General features: G+C 41.2%; 1 protein-coding gene across 1 annotated transcript in view; it reads left to right on the top strand.

The window, feature by feature from the left end:
- The window catches only part of Adamts3 (ADAM metallopeptidase with thrombospondin type 1 motif 3), a 224,766-nt gene that overhangs the window by 115,941 nt on the left and 85,336 nt on the right, over positions 1-23,489 (top strand). The window contains 1 exon segment of the mRNA XM_052735341.1: positions 2,194-2,350. Within this exon segment, the coding sequence (XP_052591301.1) occupies positions 2,194-2,350 (157 nt within the window).

Genomic DNA, 23,489 nt, shown 5'->3' with positions numbered 1-23,489 from the left:
TAGCCAGATTTTTCTTAACTTTAAATTATCCCATCTACCTTTTGCCTCTGGTCTTTTACCTTTCTCTATTCTATATACCTTCCTTTCCTTCTTACTCCATGGCTGACTGTGTGGCTGCTTGGCTGGCCCCTGGTGTCCTGCTCTCCTCCTTTTCTCTCACTCTTTCTCTCATCTCATTCTCCAGATTTCTCCTATTTATTCTTTCTGCCTGCCAGCCCTGCCTATTTCTCTATTCTGCCTGGCTATTGGCCATTGAGCTCTTTATTAGATCAATCAGATGTTTTAGACAGGCCAATAACACAGCTTTACAGAGCTAAGCAAATGCAACATAAAAGAATGGATCATTAAAACAAATGTTCCACAGCATAGACAAATGTAACACATTTTAAACCAATATTCCACAACGGGAGATGGGGTGTAAAATGTCTTCAAGGCATGTACAGCCAAGGCTGTCTTGACCCCATAGCAGCTATGGCTACTTGCAGTGGGCCTGCACAACACTGAGCCTATCTACCTTCAGTCATCAACTGCGAGGGACCCCTTCATCCCCACTTTTCCCTTCTGAATTATTGGTTACTGATGGGTTCCAAAGGAAGTATAGTCATTGTTTTCAGTTGTGTATTCACTAAGGAGCCCACAGTCTTCAAGGGATACATAGATGATCACTGGGCCTCGAAAGAAGGAAAAGAAAAAGAGACACTGTAATCAGAATGTGGGACTTATGGGGGTGCAATACAGGAAGGAGAGAGACTAGAGAAAGTGATATTTTGTTGTTGTTTTGAAACAGGGTCTCTCTACGTAGCCCTCACTGTCCTAACTCACTGTGTAGACCAGGCTGGCCCCAAACTCACAGAGGTCTATCTGTCTGTGCCTCCCCTGTGCTGGAATTAAAGGCATACACCACCATGCCTAGCTAGGTGAGGAGTTTTGTAATCAGAATGTACTTTGTGCATGTCTGAAATTGTCAAAAATGCAAATAAAAGTTTTAAAAAAACCCTACAAAACTTGGTGACTTAATGGATTGTAGACAAATCAAAGACTAAGAAAAAGATGAACAATGGAACTTTAAATCACAAATTTACATGTGTTTGTGTGTGTGTTACAATACAATAGATTAATGTTGTGTGGAATTAATCCAGTTAACCATGCTTTCTGCTAACTGTAGATGGTGTTAATGACAAAGTTGGACATTTTAGCCATGGATGTGTGTTTGTTCTCCAGATTAGCAAATATTAGAAGTATGGGATTTCTACCAAAGCTAGTTAAGAATAAAGATGGGGTATAATATGGAACTCACATCTCTCATACTTTAATGTCCATGTGGGAGATGAAAATGGGTTGCCCAAGTAGTATAGTATACTTCATAACAGATCCATAATAGTTGTTATGGAAAATCAGGGATTTTATTTTGAGTTCCTATGTCTCATAAGATTCTTTTGCTGAGAAGACACCATGTAGATATACCGTTTTATACCCTGATGAAATGGGTGTGTCATGTGATTTTATTCTTATGCTGCATAAATTTGGTATTTTCTACCTCATATGGATTTTTCATTCCTGCTGTATGATATTTTTATTTTTTGTTTGTTTGTTTGTTTGAGACAGGGTTTTTCTGTGAGTTTTGGTACCTATCCTAGATCTCGCTCTGTAGACCAGGCTGGCCTCAAACTCACAGAGATCTGCCTGGCTCTGCCTCCCGAGTACTGGGATTAAAGGTGTGTGCCACCACCGCCCGGCTGTATGATATTTTTAAAAGTTTGAGAGGGAAAGCGCGCGCGCGCGCGCGCGCGAGAGAGAGAGAGAGAGAGAGAGAGAGAGAGAGAGAGAGAGAGAGAGAGAGAGAACATGCTCCTGAAGATTAGAAAAGGGCATTTGACCCCCTGGAACTGGAATTACAAGGGGTTGTGAACCACCATGTAGGGGTTGAGACCAAATCTGGGCACTCTGCAAAAGATCAGTAAATGCTCTTAATTGCTGAGCCATTTTTCCAGCCCTCATATGAATTTCTTACATTATATATGGAATACTGATATACAAGAATGACTAGTATGACTTAACTGCTTTAAATTTATAATCAGATGAAGAAAGAAAAAGTAGTTTTCAAGATTTACATTCTTGGCATTTAAAAGGATGTACTTGTGAGTTGAAAATGATACTTCTTTTTTAAAATAAACACATTTGTGCTTTCTTTAGGCTGGGATGATAAGAAGTGATACTGAGGAGTATTTCATTGAGCCCTTGGAAAGAGGTAAGCAGATGGAGGAAGCGAAAGGAAGAATTCACGTTGTCTACAAGAGATCAGCCCTGGAGCAGGCTCCCAGAGATGTGTCTGAAGACTCCTACTACAGGGGTAGGCATCTTAACAAGGTTTAATAATTAAACACAGATGTAAGGGATGAGGAAAACAACCCTTGCATCAGTCAAGAGAACTTGATTGGCATGTGCTCTTGTGAGATGTGGAAACGGAACAGAAATTTGTGTTATCATCATCATGTTTAGCTTTTCTTTTCCCATGTTGAGGTGTTCTATGCCAGTGAGTGATTACATGTCAGTACACTTTTCATGATTTATTTTAAAAGGTGTCCACTAAAACGATAGTCTTTTAGCCTATCCTAAAGTTTGCAATTATTTATTTTTTCCAGAAATATTTAAATTATGCACTATCTGTGACATTGTAGAAGTTTGTAAGTGAGATGTATTAATATACAACAAAGTTATGTTTTAACACCAAACCGATAGCTGCTTGACTTTGAAGTCTATTTGGCACAACATAAATAAATAAAAAAACAAACAAATAAATAACTTTTCCTGTTTGGTGGAGAAATAAGTTAAATTTTTCTATAGAATTTTATTTTTAAATAGATTGGAAATGTAAGCGTTATGGCCCCTGAAGTTTTTCTGATTTTGTTGGTGTAATGAAACCTGAGCATAACTACAGAAGACTTTAGCTCACATCTGCAAAGGGGAACCAACCCTCCAAGCTGGACCTGACCACTCCCTTCCAAGCTAAACCCAATCACTCCCTTCCAAGTGGAACCCCATCACTCCTGCCCAAGCTGAACCCCATTACTTCCTTTCAAGCTGAAATCCATCACTTCCTTCCAAGATGAACCTGATCACTCCCTTTCAAGCTCTACCCCATCACTGTCTTCCAAGCTGTACTCCATCACTCCATTCCAACCTGAATCTGATCACTGTCTTGCAAGCTGTTCCTCATCACTCCCTTCAAGTTCCTTATGGATTTCTATAAATGTTAGTCCCTAAGCCTTTCACAGGAATGAAATCGTACTTTATTTTTGAAATAAGAAAATTTCAAGAGCTGTTGTGTTTAGTAGAATGGAAATGGGTTGGGGTGTGGCTCTGGCATGGGACACTTGCCTAAGCATTCACAAGGCCCTGAGTTTGTTTCCAAGCAAACACACACACACACAGAGGAAAACAATATATTGACAATGGATAGATTATTTCTGGCAGTTAGTGAAAATACTTGTTTTGGCAGTACCAGCACACCCAGTTTATGATACAGGTGGCTTATACTAATGCACACAGTGGAGACTTACTTCCTTAATCATGACAAGAAGCTGGCCTTATAGTGAAAATAGACCATGGGCTAAAGTGACCCACTTAGAGGGTTGCCGTGGCCACGGAGGTGAAGCAGTTTGTTTCCTCACTCTCAGTTAACTCAGAACGTATACCAGGATGTCCCAAGATAAACCTGAACATGAAACGAATGGGTTTTATTTTCATGTTTATGGTACTCTGATTTAGCTACTGGTGATATCAGCTAATCTCGTCTTAAGTATATCTAATTGTTTATATCAGGAATTTAACTTTCTTCCCTAGGGCAAGAAGAGTTCAGATTCATAAATTTGAACACCAGACTACAGCTTTTCAATTCTCTTCTTGTCAAAGGACTAGAGGGGTCAATATTTTTATAGATGAAATATAGTCCATGTATACATTAGGAATGTATTTTTATAACATATTTCATCCTATAGAACTGTACTGAGTTAAAAAGGTGTATTGATTTATAAATGAACACTAAAATGCTGTATAAAGCAGTACTTTTCTGGATCAAGCTGAGGTTCCACCTTATGCGATACATCATTATTCAGTGAGTTACAGTAAGAAAAGTAAAATGCGCAAGCTAGGGTGTGGCTAGGAAGAAACAGATTTGAGGACCCTGTCTTCATAATTTTTCTGATACTGAGTTATCCGGGGGAAGGATCAGTCCACAAGCAGTTACTTGTGACCCTGTCAAGCTTCCCCGTGGGGCCTGTAGAAACAGTTCATCGTATTTTCTCCTCGTCTCAGGGATTGCCTGGCTACTTCTCGAAGCCTTTTGTAGTTCAGCTGCTCAGACGTGCCATATGTCTGGCTTAGAATTGGTTGTAACTCTTCTAAACTAAAACAGATCAGAGCCCTGAACAGGAGTGATGGGTAACAAGAGAACAAATAATGAGACAGAGCCCTGGTGCCAAAGGAAAACAGAGATTGAAGTAAAATGGATAGGGTTTTGTGACAGAGTGGATCTTGGGGCTGGGGAGAGGGAAGAGAGGCAAGAATCTAACATACCTCAGAGTTCTAATTTGAGACCAGAGAAATCTCTCTCCAGAATTAGAGCATATCAAATGTGAACATAAAGAGGCTCCGTGAGGGCGACACATGGGGATGATATAATGTAACATGGGGATCCATTGGAAACAGTGAGGACATTTTACAGTTTCCTTTGCAGGTGACCGTCGCAGGAGAAGCCAGCAGCTGTGTGTTCATGTGTGCTGTCCTTTTCCTAAGCACCTCCCTCTCACTCCCTCATTGCCCATGTTTAAATCTGTATTGAAACAGTTTCTATTAAACTCCAACTTTGCTCCAAATGTGCAATAGATGTTCTCATAATGGCTTGATGGGGCAATGTGGGAAGGATGAATAGAGACGACCAAGAGAGGCGAGGGTATGGGCTGGCTTATGATGCTTGGGGCTGACCCTGCTTGCCTTCTGCTCTCATTATCACTCTATCACTGAGCATCTGAAGGACACATTGTTTAGAACTGGGAACTCTTAAAAGATATTGTCTGTCTACAACTTTAGATGAGGAGGGCATTGTGTCCTCAAAACAAAAACAAAACTAAAACTAGAATTGGAATGAAATAAAAATGTTACTATTTCTCTCAAAGCCCCAAGGTTTTCTGTTTGAGAAAGATGCAAACATGTATTTCCATTTCCTGTTTCCAAGAACATTTGTCTGAGTCATCAGAAGAAGCCATAGCTTCGAACCCGTTGGTATATGGTACAACTCACCAACAACAAGACCCTCAGTTAACTCAGTCATCTTTCGTCTCGACTCTTAAGTTGGGGAAGTTCTGTTGTTTTTTGAAATGCAAAAAACTGGAAGACCTATTCAGAAATACCATGAATTCTGTACACAAATCACAACCATGGAGCTTCACTTTTTTTTAACTTTCTTTTTATTTATTCTATGTGTCTTTTATATCATGTATCTTGGTCCCATTCATTTCCCCATTCCTTTGCATCAACCCTCCATCCCTGCACACATACACCCAAATAAAACCAAATTTAAGAGAAAAAAGTAAAAATCTCATCATGGGAGCTGCAGTGTGGCCCATGCAGTATACTCCTTTGTCCATATATCTTTACTTGCAAATGTTCATTGCAAAGAGTCATTGGTCGGGTTAGAAGCCTCTGGTTTCTACTACACTATCGATGCTGGGCCTTTACTAGCACTCTTCTTGGATATTGTTGCCCGGTGTTGTGGAGATCTGGCAGCTTAGGGTCTGTGGTTAGGTCCCTTCATGTGCTCCAGCAGATCGTAGATGGGTGGATGTTGGGGCAGGTCTAGTCATAACCCTGGTTCTGGGCCTGGGTAGCTGTAGGGTTGTTCCACCGGCCAGTTCTCCCCTGACCTCACCTCCAGGGTGAGCTCTCCACCATTGCCCTGGATAATCCAACATTGCCCCTGCTAGGAGCTCTGCTTTTAAATAACTGCTTACAAAAGAGACTTCCAGGTCTGTGGAGCTGGCTCATGAAGGACCATATTCAGATTTCCACTACCCAAATGAAAACCAAGCATGGTGGTATGTGTCTGTAACCGTATGTTGGTGAAATGGAGACAGGTGGGTCTTGAGCACTTGCCAGCCAGCCTGCCCAGCCAAAATGGCCAGCTCCAGGTTCAGTGAAAGACCCTGTGTCAAAAATTAAGGTGGAGAGTAATAGAGGAAGATACTCAAAACTGAGCTCTGGCACCACATGCACAGGCAAGCATCCCCCCCCCCCAGCCCCCACTCCCTGACACAAGCACAATTTGAGACTCCCAGGACTTTAACATTGTCACTGTGAGTTTTGGTCAGTGCAGAGTTGTCTGTTTGGGTAAAGTATAAATCATCCTGTCCCTATTGGGGAGTGTGCCATCCTTCAGGTTAGCAATAAACAAGAGCTTGGCACACTTGTGATAGAGATGCTTTTCCATCTCATCATGACCTCTACGTCATCACGATGGGAGAGTTTGATTTGCTTCTCTCTGATCATTGCTACAGGAGTGGAGGATTGTCCATTTTTTTTTGACATCTCTAGTCTGTACAAAACAATTTTCTGTCTGACTCTGTTTATGACGTTGCAATTGATAATGATATCGGAATTCAAAATTAACCTCCACTATTCAGTCATTTGTCTAAACTCAGATTTAAAATACACACACACACACACACACACACACACACACACACATACACCACACACACACACACACACACACACACACACACACACACACACACACACACACTGACCAGCCCTAAAGACTGTTCACACTGTCCTCATCAGAGATTTGCTCCCGGCAGTCTATGGGGAATGGGGGGATGCTTGCATGGCATCATTCAGCTTTTCATATTTTGTATTGAGTCTCTAGGCCCCTAGGCTTCTCTCCTCACATTACAAGCTATTCATTCACCAGTAGCTCTATGTTAAAGTAATTTTTGTAATTACTTCCTACCAGTGGGAAGCAAGGACTCGTAAGCCTTTATCTCCTAGCTTCCTTTCAGAGTTTTTCATTTTTCTACAGGAACCCAAGTGCTTGTGTTGCTGATGTGGTTGTCATGGTGCCCTGAAGGAGTGTCTTTGTCGCAGGTGGGAAACATGGAGTAGTCCGAAATGATTTAGGAGTTGCTCCTGGTTACTGGGGAGGGGAACTGCAGAACAAGCAGGAGTAATGGGAAGACTTAGCCTTGGTGATGCTAGGGGCTGGGTAGATGCCGAGTCTTCTTTGAATTTAGACATGTGAATAGGTGCCCTAACCCTCTGCTTTGGGAGATCCTCATGACCTGTGCGTGGATTAAAGAGAATCCTTGACGGGCTTTGTAAAAGGAAAATATGAAATGATAGAAATTAATTTTAGCAGATAATTTTATTAGTAAATGATGCATGGAAGGTGTTACTATAATATGAAGACACGCCATTGAGCAAACATTCCTTTAGTGTTAGATTATAAATTTTTGCAGCTACTGGTTTATAATCTAATCTGAGATCATTTGTTGAACTACTTCTCTTGAACTCATATGGAAATACTAATTATATATGTGGGATTTCTTTAGTATATTTTAGTCTGTGTTCATAATAATTATAGGAAAAATGAATTCAGTATGGAGATTATCTTATTCCATGAAGTAATCAGAAAGAAGAGTCACTAGGGAAGGGATTTTAACATGCAAAACATGAGCAATAATAATTGGTTTAAAATATTTAACTGCTTATCTGTGTGTATTAACAATATACAGCATCTACAAACTTGCATAGGAACTTATCCTGATGTCTGCTGTTCAGGAACTAAATCTATGTAGTCCTCAAAATGATTTCCAAGTTTGGTCCCCACTTTCAGAACTCCTGTGCGTTTTCCCCCCATGTATCATGCTTTTATGTCTTTGTGCTGACTAATCCCCTTATGAGATAAGTGGCTGCTAAAACATATTTATTTATTTATTTATTTATTTATTTTTGAAAATTATTGTTTTCTTGGTGTCTCATACTGTTCAGTATTTATACTAATATATAATGCCATTAAACAGGCTTCTAGTAATAAGAAATTGGGATATTAGACTTAACATTAATCTCTTAAACTCTTAGGCTCTTGATTCCAGTTTTGAATGACAAGTAGGCAAAGCAAGTGTGGGGTTTTGATGGTGGTGTCTGTTGTCTTTCCTCACTGTGTGAGCTTGGCTGCAACTTCTCATCTAGTGGACAGTCTTCATGGAAGTCACTGTCAGTATTAGAGGTTGGCTTCTCTATTAGTGTCTAAGAGGAGTAGGGTTCAGTTAAGCAGGCTGAGAAAAAAGTATGTTAACATCCTTTTCTCTTTTGCAACTACCTAGCATTTGAAAAATCATTCAGTGTAGCTCAGGTAGTGTTGCCATTATCTTTGTTCCCTGGACCACTTTCCATATCTTTAAAAAACAAAAGCATCTTTACTTATATTCATGAAGAAGCATTCCAAAAGGCTGTTGTTAGTTCAGATGTAGATCAATTGGCATGTCTGGCACATATGAAGATTATTTTTATGTATTTGCAATTTGAATCATGGGTATTACCCAATATGTAACAGTGACGATTTGGATCCTTATTTTTTATTAAAATTTCCATCTTTCATGAATTTAAAAACTCTTTCAGTTATTGTTCAGCTCACCTTGGTGTGCACACTTCTCTGAACTCCATTTCTTCCTGTTCTAATTTTGTGATAGTTATGATAAAAAAATAGCTCAGGTAACTAAAGTTAACTTCACGTTTCACATCTGGGGAATTAAGTAAATAGGAAGTGAAGAAGTTAAGCAGTAACAATTATAAAATGGATATTCTTTTTAATTTATAGAGTGATTACAGTGGACATAATGTAACTGAAGGCTTCAAATTCCTGCTGCTTCGACTCCGGCTGTGATGCCTCTAAACCATGAGCTGAAATAAACCCTTTCTCCCCTCAGTTGCTTTTGTCAGGAGATTTTTTTTTTTTTTATCGCCATTTTGTCAGGAGAAGAAACCAAGACCGTCCCACATCCCTATATTTGCCTTTGCTGTCTCTCTCTCTTGGGGCCCATCTAAGAAATCTTGCAAGACCGTGAAGCATTTCCCCTATATGTCCTTCTGTCAGTTACAGATTCATGTCTGATGTTAAAGTCTTTGGTCCTTTCTGTCAACCATTTAGGTCCTCTGTGGCTCATAGAAATTTTAGAATTGCATTTATTATTTCTATTTAAAAATACCATTTGGGCTTTGATAGAGATTGTATGGGGATCTGGTAGATTGTTTTCTGAGTGTGGATACTCTCACAATATTTACTCTCTGAGTGAGTGAACGGAGATGGCTTTCCATTTGTTTCTGGTCTCTTTGATGCAACAGTCTTATATGTCATGGTTTCCTTTCTTTCCCCCCTTTCCGTTTTCACTCAAGGCTTCTCAGGTACCACTTTGGGATGACTGGTAAGCAGGTCATCTTTGCACAAAGACAGGGAGAAATGATATTATATTTTCCAAGCTGTTCTCATTGTACAAGCAATGCACTTCTTGGCTCGGTACAGTAGCTCCATGTTTGCATAGTTGTAGAGAATATGTATGTCTATCTAAGGGTTGTTGGGAGGGAACTTGGAGAGAGGACTGATTGGGTTAAAGTAAATGTTCACCTCCAAAGCTTAAGCACCTTTTAGCCTATGATTTTACTTACAGGGATCACAGATTCTATCTGATGTCTTCAGTCATTATGAAACCCTTAGACTGTTCAGTTTCCCAATGTCTTTATGTTGGCGTTCAGAATTTAATCCTGCATAACTATTACTTTCTTTTCTAGTTAACATATGGAAACACAGTTTTATTCCAAGCTCCATAGAATTTTACCACTTGAGAATTTCATCCAATGTGTTTTGATCATATTTACACTCCCCCAACTTTTCCCAGGTCCGAATTTGTGGTTGAGCACACCACTGATATTTATTATCTATAGTTTGATCAGTTGTGAGTTTCTGCATTAATGAACATTCACTGCACAAAGAAAGTTATCTGATGCCCAGGTAGTGGTGGCACATGCCTTTAATCTCAGCACTCGGGAGGCAGAGCCAGGAGGATCTTTGTGAGTTTGAGGCCAGTCTGGGCTACAGAGTGAGATCCAGGACAGGCACCAAAACTACACGGAGAAACCCTGTCTCAAAAAACAAACAAACAAACAAACAAACAAACAAAAAGAAAGTTCTCTGATAAGGTCTGAGAGCTTTCCTGACAAATGTAGAGGGCTGTTTGATACTAGGTCTATTTAACAGAATAATAGTAAGAGCCACAGAACTTTACAAGTAAGAGTTATTGAATTCATTTTCCTTATGATTCTAGAAGCATGATGGTTTTTTTTTTATCAATGATAGACAAATGACCGAGTGATTTTATGCAAATCACAGAGCATATAGTAACACTGTTATTATGAGGTCATACACTTCAGAAGATTTTCTTTCTGTCTAGATGTATTTAAAGCGAGGGAAGTACCATGTCCGGGTTTCCTTTAGGATAAAGGAGGGTCATCTATTTTAGTATTCTTTGATTGTTTGCAAAAACAGAGGAGAAACTCATGGTGGGGTTCTACCCTTAGGAACCCAGATCTAGTGACTAAAACTCATAGGGCATTTGGAATGTAAGCTATAGCAGGAAAGTTAATACACTAACGGGGACTGGATACCACAGTGTGCAGTCCCTCAGAACTACCTTCATATTTCTAGTCATAAGTCGCTAAAATATGACCTAGATATAGGGTTATTTCAGAAACTTGCTTAATATAAGACCATATTGGGTAAAAATAGGATCACACACATTTTCTGATTAGTCTCTTTTCATACCACCCTCTGGACATTACTAGACATTTTTATGAAGGCTGTTTCATGGGGTCAGTTTGACTGTGTTAAATGTCTTGGCATGTGGTTATCTGGGAATAGTCTGTTGAAACAGACTGAGGCATTTGAATCTTCTTTCTTGAGTTAGTTTTGAATTTGTATTTTATAGTGTAGTGTACTAAATAGCTTCAGGACCTTGGTAAAGTTACTTAACCTCCCAAAGTCCCAGTGTCCTCATTTGTAAGGCAGGAAAAAATAATAGTGCATATTTCAAAGTTTAAAAAAAACACTGGAATAAAGAACTTCATTTAAATTCCTTGTATTTACTAAGCACTCAATTGTAAGTTAACTCTTACTATTTTATTATGACTACCTCTTCCCTTTGTGGTGGTCTACTGCTCTTGTCAAGAGTTGCCAACGGTCCGCATCCGTCACTTGAATCATTGCCCTGTTTCAAGTACCCAACAAGAAGCCACTTAAAGGAGGAACCATTTATTTTGGCTCATAGTATAAGAAGACGCTGTCTATCACTGTCTATGTGACTGACTCCATGATGCAGGGGACTCTGGCAGAAGGATCGTGTGGCAACTGCTTTCTCTTATCTCAAGCAGACACAAGATAAGAAAGGGATTGGGCTATGTAGACCTCAAGGCCAGTCCCCCAAATAGTCACCTTCTCCAGCCAAGTGCTACCTCTTAGTGGTTCCACAACTTAATGAAACAGGGCCACTTGCTTGGGACCAAGTGTCCAAGCGCATGAACTTGTGGGACATTTCACTTCCTGTCCTTAGTACTGCAGTGGGCCCCTAGCTATCCTCCTATCCCTGAGCCTGTTTGTCTTGGCCCTATTTGAGGTGGGAGGTTGTTGTTTATTCCTACCATGTGTGTATGAACACACACCAGTGAATGCTATCATTTCTCCACTGCATGTACAACATGCAGATTACATATTACAGAACATACCCAAGTATAGGAATTGCAAAGACTAAAGGAAATTATATAAAGTCACATAATTTCTCTGTATTCTGGTGAATGTTTTTATGCATGCTTATAGTGTAAGTAGTCAGCTTCAGAGACTGCTCTGTAGGGATCATTGTGAACTATAATACTGGATGCCATCATCTAGACTAAAATTCCCTGTTGGGTAAAATATAAGTGTTGTTGTTTTATTTTTTTTTAAAATTCATGTCCCAAACCCTCCCAATGTTTCCTTCCTTAGTACTCTTTAGTGACTCTCATTTTCTACTTGCTATTCTTTGTTTGAGGTCTGCTAAACTGTCTCCTAATCATTCTTTTTACCAAGACTTATATTCTCTCATTGTATCCATTAGACTGCATATTTGTTCCTTACAGAACAATAGAATGTATCCTTGAATCTTACTTTCCCTAGAAAAGACTAGGCACTCTCTGTGAAAAAGGAGCAACTATCTGCCTTAGATTTTGTAGGATCTCAAAGATGAAGACAGTGTCTCACACCCGAGGACTTGAATCCCCGGTTATGATACGGATTGTCTATTTTAATTTGTGATCACCTTTTATTTTTCTTTTAAGATTTACTAATTTTTATTTTATGTGAATGGGTGATGTTGCCTGCATGTATGTCTGTGCACCATGTGTGTGCGGTGCCTGAGGAGGCCAGAAGAGGGCGTCAGATATTCTGAAACTAGAGGTATAGATGATTTATAGATGCTCTGTGAGTGCTGGGAATGGAACCTGGGTCCTCTGCAAGAACAACAGATGCCCTTAACTGCTGAGCTATCTCTTCAGGCCCTCACCTTTTATTTTACCTAACTATAATATTCTTTGAAAACAATACTTTCCCTCAAGTTGTTTATTTAGAATAGTTTAAAGGAGGTCACTTTTTCATTTGCAACATTGTATATAATTGAAGAAGAATATACTATAAATCAGGTTATGAGAGAAAATTATAATGTTTGGAGACAGTCAGATCTCTTAAGGAAAATCATGGCCCTACATAAACACTTTCCAACAATGTTTGGACAGAAGTTTGCTTTTGTACTGAATTGTGTTCTATGAAGCAAGCTTTCGTAGTATCGGGAGGCCTCTATCGTGTGTACATAGTTTCCTAAGATGTGCATAATTGAGTCCATCAACTCTTTTCTCAGAAAGTTTCCATAACTTCAAAAATATTTTCAGACTAGTCCATGGTATAAAAATCATTGGAGACTAACTGCCTTCAAATTATTGATGTTCTTGAATAATTCAATTTGCTTCTAAAAGCGATGTTTATACATATATTCAGGATTATGGGGTGGGAAGTTGCTGCTATTCATATAATGACATATTTCCTACTAAATTCTTGAAATTTAAATAACAAGAATATTCATTAAATAGTGTACCTGTTCCTCATTTAAAAAAAAAGTACGATCTTTTGTTCCCACTTCAAGTTACTGATTCACTAAACTCAGAGGCTGTGTTTTAGTGAGAGTGAAACTTGTTCTGAGAGGATTCTTTTTAACACTTTAGAAGATAAAGGAAAACACACTGCCCCTTGCAATGAATAGGAGCCTGAGGTGTTTGAAAGTTTAGGAAGTTTCCCTAATGCCTGGGGCGGAGAGGTCTTCATTATCTCAGCTCACAGAGCTCTTCAGCAGCGATGACATCATTGTGGCTTCTCTCACCTCAGAATCCAGGCAGGAGACACTTAGGGTCTTTGTCAGACATGTGTAGAAAAGAAGGCACAAAGAAAGAGCTTCCCGCAGAGTCGGGGGAGGCTTCGCGACTCCTTCTTGGTCCTTTGTGAAAGCACATGACTGGACTTGTACAAGATTAACCCCCTCCACGTTTCTGCGAAAACATTAAATGGATGCAAAGCAGCTCCGACACTTTCTTCCTCTCTGTGAACTCAGTATTCTGGTGGGCAGTGAATTATTTTGAATTCCCTCAGAGAGGCCATGGCAGTCAATGGGAGCTGTGAATGAGGGCCCTCTGAAGGGCTCGGTTGTGGGTTTTCACCGTTCTTTATAGCATTATTCCTCTGAAAGAGTCCCCTCTAAGAGTGGGGTCAGCCTAGAGACCTTTAGAGCTCGTGAAGTAATCCATCCTTTAATCTCTTCCTTCCTGTGGGAAAATCAGCACAGATAGACAAGGTGGGAGGGGGTGAGCTCATATTTACACCCGTATATTCTCCTTGACCATTTATTTTCCATTTTCTGCTCTTCTCTATATGATTGTGGTGTGCTTTCAAATTTGGTTTCTTAAGAAAGAAACTCTGAAAAACAATATTTTGTGGTGATACTTTTGTCTAGTTTCTGAAGACTTTTCTCTGCTCTCTGGTCTAGCATTTCATCAACCTAGCAGATGCTACATAGAGAAGAAAATGGTACATAGCAGTTTATTATTGCAGTGTGGTATCTCCTATGCCAATTCCATTGCTTTCTTCTGACTTCATATAGATCAAGATACTATATTGGAGGGCAACAAGATTTACTTAATGACAAAACCAATACTGAGCAGGCTTTGGGGTTGTTATAGTAATTAGGAGATGAGGTGGAGAGGGAAAGTTTGTTTGTTTGTTTGTTTACTATTTTTGAAACAGGGTCTCCCATTGCAGCTGAAGCTGGTCTTAACTCCCTTCCATCCTCTTGCCTCTGCTTCCTGAGTGCTATATTACAGGTGTGCACTACCACACCTGCCTGAGAAGACTTTCATTTACTTTTTATTGTATGATTTTCAAAATCCACACTTGCACTTGCATTCACATGTCACATTTATTTTTTAAAAACATATTAGTCTAAGAAAAGTAGTGGATGTTTTATTTCAGGTTCTTATGTGTTTTCTTTCGGTTTTAGACTAGTGTCTGTAAAGATACACTGTTATAGCAGGTTCCAGGTGTAGTTTAAAAACTTGAGTTCACAGCCAGGTAGTAGCAGTACACACCTTTAATCCCTGTACTCAGGAGGCAGAGGCAGGTGGAGCTCTGAGGCCAGCCTGGTCTACAAAGCAAGTTCCAGGACAGCCAGGGCTGTCACACAGAGAAACCCTGTCTCAAAAAACACAAAACAAAAACAAACAAAATCCTTGAGTTCACAAAGGGAAAAAGGGAGAAAATACCAACTAATATTTTACTGGAAATTATGTGAATGACAGAAAGGTATATATATATTTTTTTACACACAATTTCCTGAAGGTATGGAGTGTAAATTCCTTTAGAGTCCCTGGTCATTAGAACTAAAAGTTAGCTGCCTCTGGTTGCCTTTGAAACAGTATAAGGTATAAAGTAGAGAGACAGAGAGAAAGAAAGAGAGAGAGAGAGAGAGAGAGAGAGAGAGAGAGAGAGAGAGAGAGAGAGAGAGAAAGAAAGAAGGAGGGAAGGAGGGAGGGAAGGAAGGAAGGAGGGAAGGAGGGAAGGAAGGAGGGAAGGAAGGAAAGACGGAAGGAAGGAAATTGGACAAAGAAATATGGTGGTCTTAGGAAAAGAGGCTAATGAAAGAATCGGGTCCCTTTATCACTGTGACCTCTTTTCTGTTCTTTCCCCATTTAGAACTAAACTAGGAGACAGTAAGTAGTTGCTTCCACCTCCCCAGAACCTTTACCACAGGACCTGAGTTAGGGGCAGGTAGAAAAGGGAAACAATCAACAGACAGTGGAACTGTGAATTTTTAGAGAAAATAATGCCAAGTACAGTGCAGTGTGTTCTCTACTTTGGATTAAGGATGGACTTTTCTTTTAATACATAAAGCATCAGAAGCAGTCTGTGGTATGATAGAGTAGTAGTAGATGAGGCCCTACTTGGAGAAAATAGAAGTAGGCACGTGAGTGTCCCTACAAGGATCCCTTAGGCCACCCCACTGAGAAAGGTGTAAGGATGCTTGCTATCATCTGTCAGTGTGCTGTGATATGGAACATGGGATGCAGATGCCTGGAGACACAACTGAAGCTTCCTGTCTCTCCTGTGACTTAGGAAATCTTGAGCCTAGCAGTTCAGAGGACCCAGTGCTGGCCTCTAGAAGTTCATGAGTAACAGTTTGGATTCACTTGTACTCAGCCAATAACTCTGAGAACCCAGAGCACACTACTCTTTTGTGCTTGTAGCCACAATACAGATGGAGATGTTAGGGCTGGGGATTTTTATTTTCTTCTAGAGATGGGGTCTCATGTAACCTAGGCTGGCTCCAGCCCCCCTGTGCAGCTGAGGATGACCTTGAAGCTCTGATACTCCAGATTCTAGGTTCTAAGTGCTGGGATGACAGGCATGCACTACCCCAGCTGGTGGATAGGTGCTGGGAAGCTAACCCAGGGCTCCATGCGCTTACCAGCTGAGCTCCTCCCCCTGCCCAGCTCTGAAAGTTTTTGAAGCGTCTTTATATTCCTTATATTCTAGATAGTGTATTTTCAAAGTGGAAGCATGAAGATACGTGTGTGTGTGTGTGTGTGTGTGTGTGTGTGTGTGTGTGTGTGTGTGTGTGTGTGTGTGTGTGTGTTGGCCAGAGTTGGTTGTCATGTTTTAAAAGGCTCCTTCAAGTCATAAAGACTAGTACTGACATCATTTTGTTTTCTCCCATGAGCACATTATCTCAAACTGTTCCTCGCTTTCTCTGATTTAGTAAGGAAGGGCATCCTCAGCTGTCCTTCTCTCCAGCTGGTTTCGTTTGTAGGTCCCGGCATGATTTCCAATGGTGCAGCATGAGTTTCCCCTCCAAACTGCATGTGCAGAGCGCTGGTCCCTGATTTAAACACCCATTTCCCTCTGACCTCCCTGCCCAGTATCTTCTTGTCCTGGTTCCGGGTGTGATCTGGAGCCCTCCCAGCTGGCAGTCTTCCATCTCCTTCACCGTCTACACTGACATTTCATTCTCTGGAAGTTAAGCTTTCCTTTTAGTGCACACTCTGTGGAATGAAATGCTTTTCCCTCCATTCAGCCTTCCCAGCCCTGGTGCTGGGCTTCATTCTGGCCATCCTGCAGTGGGGGAGAGAGTGCTAACACCTGACCAAAAGCCACTTGACATCTGAGAAGGGAGCGGTGTCATGGGGTAGATTTTCATTCAGTGACAGTACCATGACTGGACGCAGTATCATAGATGTCTGACGAGCAGAGTCCACTGTGGGAAGAGTCTCCTGGCTTGGACTGGAACATCTGATGGCACAATTTTCTAAGTCAGGTGGCTCCTGGGGAGTGCATAGTGACTTTCCGTTGCCCAGGACATAAAAGGAGCTTTAGACATTTAGTCAGAGTTTCTTTATCGCCCCCCCCCCCCCAGTGTGTGTGTGTGTGTGTGTGTGTGTGTGTGTGTGTGTGTGTGTGTGTGTGTGAGAGAGAGAGAGAGAGAGAGAGAGAGAGAGAGAGAGATCATGACTGTGACCGTGCTATGCTTGCATGTGTGCCCATTGTATGAGCACATGTGCTACAGCCTGTGTGTGAAAGTCAGAGGTCAACCTTGGGTATTGATCCTTATGTTCCATCTTGTTTGAGACAGGGTCTCTTGCTCATATGCCAAGCTAGCTGGCCTGTGAGCTTCTGGGAATTCTCCCATCTCTACCTTCCATCTCACCATGGGTACACTGGGATGACAGAGGTGCACTACAGCACTGACTTTTACACTTCTGAGGACTTGAACTAAGATCTTCACACAGACACTGAATTTTTTTTTAATTATGAACTAAAATTCTGGAAAAGAAACCACACGTTGCATTGAACTTTCTGCAAAACATCAGAATTTCAGCAATCCCCGAAGGTTGAAATGTTGCAAGTCCAAAACCTGATTGCAAGGTATCTTGGGCTAGCTTCCTCCCTTCTCTTGAGTAGTCACTAACTGCTCATCTCCATGTGTGACCCAACCCTCTTTGTAGCTAGTAGGCAAGTCTTTTAGGAGTGTATGAGCAGATCCTTACCTTCCACCATCACAGAAGTAAGAACGTCGTTGGATAGCATCCGAGGTGATAGCAGAGATTTCCACACTTTGTAATGCCTGCACCAATGCATTTGAAAGCGTGTTGACTTACGACTTTCTTTTTCAGTGTGTGGAGGTGCTGTGCACAGGCCTGACCACCTGAGTTCAATTCCCGGATCCCAGATGGTGGCAGGAAAGAACCAGTAGCCAAGAAATGTCCTCTGATCCCCACAGACATACCATGGTGTGTGCATCTGCAGACACAGGCTCATGCACACACATATACCAAAATAAAATAAATGAGCAAATCAACAAATGTATATAGTGAAAATGCAGAAATATTGGAACATAGAATTTGGGGTGACCCAAATCTGTGCTCCTAAGCCATGAACACTCATAGTTGGCTCCCTCACGAGCTATCTATGACCCACTTTGAGGTGAGGGCTATGCTTTTTGTTTGGCTGATGTTGTTTTTACATTGTCATTGCCCACTAAGCCATGCCAAGGCTCTGTTTTTCTAACAACTGAGGAAAAAGGGTCATCATTGTGAAGTTAAGGAGGCTATGGAAAGTTTAAGAAGATTAAAAAAACCCAACAATTGTTTTAATAGATTTCAGGTATCTCCCAGGCAGGTGTTTTTGAGACAGACTGGGAAGCTGGTGTGGGAGAAGCTCTCTTTTAGCCTGCTCTCCATCCACAGCAGAAGCATACCCCTTGCTCTGTAGAATAGCCTCTGCTTTGCCAACACATCATCAGAATAGGAAATGTTAGTTTTGGGTAATGTTATAGTCTCACGAAGTATAGGCTAATGGGACATAAAATGTGCAAAATAAGTAAAGTTCCAAATGCAAAGTTTGGATAGAGTTTGCCTGAGTTAAGTTTGTGTTCCACCTGAGTAGGCTTATATAAACTTTCTGTGCCTCTGTTTCTGTCCATTTTTCTGCTTTTCTTTTCTTTCTTTTTTGTAGTACTAACTAGAGAACCCAGGGACTCACAGATGCTACACGGGGCTCTGTACCACCGAGATACACCCTTGGCGCTCCAAATTAAGTGCGCAACAACCATCTTTCTCCCTAGAGTCTTAGAATTAAATGAGATGAAATACTTAGAATAGCATTCACATTACTACCACCATAGGCACAAATAAATGCATCTACCAGCATTTTAAATACCAGCAGCTGTTTAGATCCCAGGAAACTTTCAAAGTTGGTTAGTATAGTTAATAAATTATAAATAAATAAATTTGCTGAATCCTATGCAGCTGAGACTTAACCTGACTGGGGCTATGAATGAATTATGAAAGGACAAATACACAGACACAGAAAAGAGAGGTCTGACAGCTGTGGAACCTGCATGGGACCCGACTAGGCCCTCTGCATATGGGAGACAGTTGTGTAGCTTGGTCTGTTTGATGGGCCCCTGGCAGTGGGATCAGGATCCATCCCTGGTGCATGAGCTGGCTTTCTGGAGCCCATTACCTATGGTGGGATGCCTTGCTTAGCCTTGATGCAGTGGGGAGGGACTTGGTCCTGCCTCAGCTGAATGTACCAGGCTTGGCTGACTGGTACATTCATGGGAACTTTTACCCTTTTGGAGGAGGGGATGGGGGGATGGGTCAGGGGAGGGCAGAAGGCTGGGGCTGAGCAGGAGGAGGGATGAGGGGGGATCTATGGTTGGTATGTAAAATGAATAAAAATTTTCTTAAATTAAAAAAAACAAGAAAAGCTGAGGTCTGTTGGGTCATGCATACTCTGATAGAGTGACACCAACTATCAGACTATGGGGAACTTCAGTGCGTTCATTTTGTACAGCACGGGGGAGGGGTAGCTGATCTCTCTAGGCGGTCTCTGTATTTGAGCTGTCTCAGGCTGTGACATCTGGGAGGAGGAGGATGCATTTGCAAGTGTTTGCACATGCCATTTAATCATCTGTAAACACTTGCACATGTATATACACTGTTAACATTCACACTCACACTACAGGAAAGCTTTGCCATCTCTATGAGCTTCACCCCAGGGGAAGGCCTTGCCAAGTTCTCCCAACAGAGGGGAAAACCTTGAAGCTGGTTGTCTACAGGCTTTTTATAGAAATTATGACTGAAACTGGACAAAAACTGAGTTAGTTTCTGTTGAGATTGGTTAGTCCTCTGGCCCTATCATGGCCCAAGCCAGTTGAGGGGCAGAGGGAGCACACTCTGCCTTTCAGGCTCACCTAAAGTGGTGGTCACATACTACTCATGTTCCTCATCCAAATGGAGGGTCATGCATTGAAGCCCCCTCTATCCATCTCTGACTTCTGTCAGCTGCTGAGCTTGGCTTATGTGTTTGCCACTCACCTTGTGGGTGTTGCTGGCTCTGATGTTGGCCGGTGTCTTTCTGGCTCTTCAACTATGCTCTCCTTGTTCTGACATTTAGAGATTACTAGTTTGTGGTTTTATCAAGACACTCCCCCCCCCCCCACACACACACACACTCCAATGGAGAGTAACTTCTGCCTCATTAGATTCTTACCCAAACCTCAAAACTAAAACTATGTAGTTGTGATAATTCTATATAGCTTCTAGGACTTTCTACTTAGACATCATCTTAATTGTTCATGTGAAGGCAGGATTGCTCTAGACCATTCTTTTGTAGGCTGGATTTTGTGAAACATCCTGAAAAGTATGAACATCAAAGATGTTTACATGCATGTGATGGACCAGAAGCACACTTTACATGCATGTGATGGACCAGAAGCACACTCTATCTTGTTCATCTTCATTCCTCCCCTTCCCCTCTCCCCTCCCCTTCTGCCCCTCTGTGTCCCATGCTACACATACATTCACAGGTGCAGTTACAAAGCCATTCTCTTCCCTTTCTCTTCCACCTGTTTCTCTGAGGCATAGAGTCTCCTCTTGAACATGGGGCTCATGACTTGGCTACCCTGGAATCCAGCAAGCCTCAGTGATCACCCTATTCCTACCCCATGAGCTGGGGTTGCAAATAGTGGTGGGGGATGCTGGTTTGTTAGATGGGTGCTAGAATCTGAACCCCAGTCATCATGATGGTGGAACATGGACTCTTAACTACAGGGCCATCTTTCCAGCTCCTCTTTCAGGATTGGATGACAGACCTTGGAAGAGCGGACCTCAAGATTTAGGTCTATGGTGCCTTTGAGCTTCATGATTGAGGAAGTTCTTCTTGCTTACATGGCATGATCACATCCCTAAACACATGAGTAGGATAACCTGATGGAGCTTTGGCTCTGGCCCTGCATGCCAGAGGAAGGCTTGACACTGGGGGGTCACCAGCTGTCACCTGGCATGATCAGTAGCCTGAGGGCTATTGTGGCTGTGGTAGTTTTGACATGGTAAACAAGCCAGTGTTTGCCACTTCAGCATTTGACAGAGAAAATAATTCCTAATTCCTGTTTTTATCCCTATGCTAAGGAACAGGTTTTCTCATTCTTATTACAGGGAGGTCAACCTTTCAGGGACCCTGATTTTATTTTTATTTTTGAGACAATATTGGGTGTGACCCAGGCTGGCCTCTAACTTGTTATGTGGTATAGGCTTTCCTTGAATTTCTGACCTTCTGGCTTCCACCTTACAAGTGGTGGGATTAGATTACAGACTTGTGCCACCACGCCAAGCGCCAATAATCCTGATTTTCATTCAGAGTTTCTGTGACCCAAGTCACCTTACTTCTCAGGCCTGGGTAACAGAGAAAGCTTCCTCCCTGGCCCGACTCCACAGGTTCCCTCCCCAGATCTGCTGTCTGACCTGGAATAGTGCAGCTCACAGTCCAAGGCCCATTTCCAGGTCCTTCTTTATTCCCGGTACTGATTGCTTCTCATTTCTTGTAACCTTGGGTAAGAGACTGTTGGTTGTTGGTCCTTTGTCCTTATCTTTGTCTCCCTCCCTCCCTCTGCTGATATTTACTGAACAGATCCAGAACTCTCTCTGCTTTGGTTGTTCAAGAGACTAAAGCTGAAGTAGTCATCGATGAGCCAGGAAATAGATTCAGGGGAACTTTACAAACAAAACAAAATGATATAAACAATGCAGTCAGTTCCTCCCTCTTAGCACGTCACTTCTTTCCAGGAATGTTTATAAAGTTGCATGGAAGAGCGCCCCATGTAGGAGCATGCTGTTCGTCCCCATCGCATACAGTGCTTTTAGAAACATCCGTCCTATGGGGTCTAGCACATAAAAGTTAACAAAGTTTCCTAGCTCTTTTCTTTTAAGAATGAACTCTCCTCTCTGTTCCCATCCACCCACCCCTTTCACACTCCCCGTTTTTCTCCTTTATTCCTCTCATTTAAAACACAATTTGGAGTTGCATGACACCAGCTTCAAATGAGGTCATCTTACCGGATGAAAGAGTTACTTAGAGTCTTGCCCGTAAGTGCCACTTGAACAGTGACTTGCCTGGGTACCTTGTGCACTATCTCCATTTATTTCTGAGGTAGGAGTGAAAGTGTTTGGATGGATTAGTACTCTAACTTCTACTGCAGAAATACCAAATGCTTCCCAGAGTGTGCAGGATGATTTTTTTTTTTTTTCATTTAGAAGAACTGCCCACTTATTCAGTAGTGAACTATGTTTCTTGTTATTTTCTCGCTCATTGACAGGTAAGACAGGGACTGGCTACTATTAATCACATGGTAATTACCCAGATTCATGTTTTTGTACTTTGATGTTAGCAAATGACTTCTCTGGGGTCTGATGTTGCATTCCTTAGGAACTTTCAAAAAGCCCACCTTTTTCATCTTTTGTTAATTATATACTGTAAGACAGAAAGAAGTAGCGGTTTTAAAGTCTATGCCTTTTAATCAACTAGGAAGTGACTGACCCTTTGTGTTTTGACTAACACCATTTATGTTCCCCGAGGCAAGGATTCACATTGATGTGGATGGGGAATTCTGATAACACAGTATTTATATAGCAAGCTTACCCTGAATTATAGCTGTTTTTTTTCTTGCTAATTGGCCTTGTGTTTGTACACCCTGAGTGACAGGGGACTTGTTTGTGATAAGCCCAGTGTATAGCTCCCATCAGATGATCATCAAAGCCACAGCCTGTAGGTGGTATAGTACCTGATGAAGGAAGTACAGGATACAAAGCAAAGTTCTAATTAGTAATTGGTAATGTCAACTACTTTCGTATATTAGGGCTTTCCTTTGCCAAATGCTTTTAACAGCCAGAGATCGGTAGCTCTTGGGGATTGGGGTCATAATTCTTTTCCATAAAGATTAGGAAACAGAATTTTGTTTTCATTTCTTTTAATGCTTTAAAAAAAACCAAAAAACAAAACCAAAAAAACCCAACCAACCAAATTATACACTAATGATAGGATAGAGGTAAGAATGTGAAAAAAGATTAGCGCATTTAAGGCAAGCATATGATATTATCTGTATAAATATCAAATAAGATAGAAGTAAAGAAAATCCTTCAGTTTGAAATTTCATAGTTAAAATGCATAAATTTAAAAAGATCTATTTGTTTATGTATGTGTACGGGTGTTTTTTTTTTTTAACATGTGTCTCTCTGTGTACTGTGTGTATGCCCAATACCCTTGGAGGCCAGAAAAGGGAATTGGATCCCCTGGAACTGGAGTTTCAGATCATTGTGAGCCAACCCTTGGGTGCTGGGAACTGAGCCCAGGACCTCTACAAGCACAGCTTGCTTTTAACTGCTAAGCAATCTCTCCAGCCCTCATTAAAAAAATAAATAAATAAAAATAAAATGTAAAAATACAACCCAAAACCCTTGAAAAGTAAGGAGCTGATTTTAAA

The sequence above is a fragment of the Peromyscus californicus genome, unplaced genomic scaffold (assembly GCF_007827085.1).
Source record: "Peromyscus californicus insignis strain IS unplaced genomic scaffold, ASM782708v3 Scaffold_13__1_contigs__length_99412109, whole genome shotgun sequence".
Classification (NCBI taxonomy): Eukaryota; Metazoa; Chordata; class Mammalia; order Rodentia; family Cricetidae; genus Peromyscus; species Peromyscus californicus.
The sequence above is the reverse complement of the archived record's forward strand: the minus strand, read 5'-3'. Positions and strand labels throughout refer to the sequence as shown.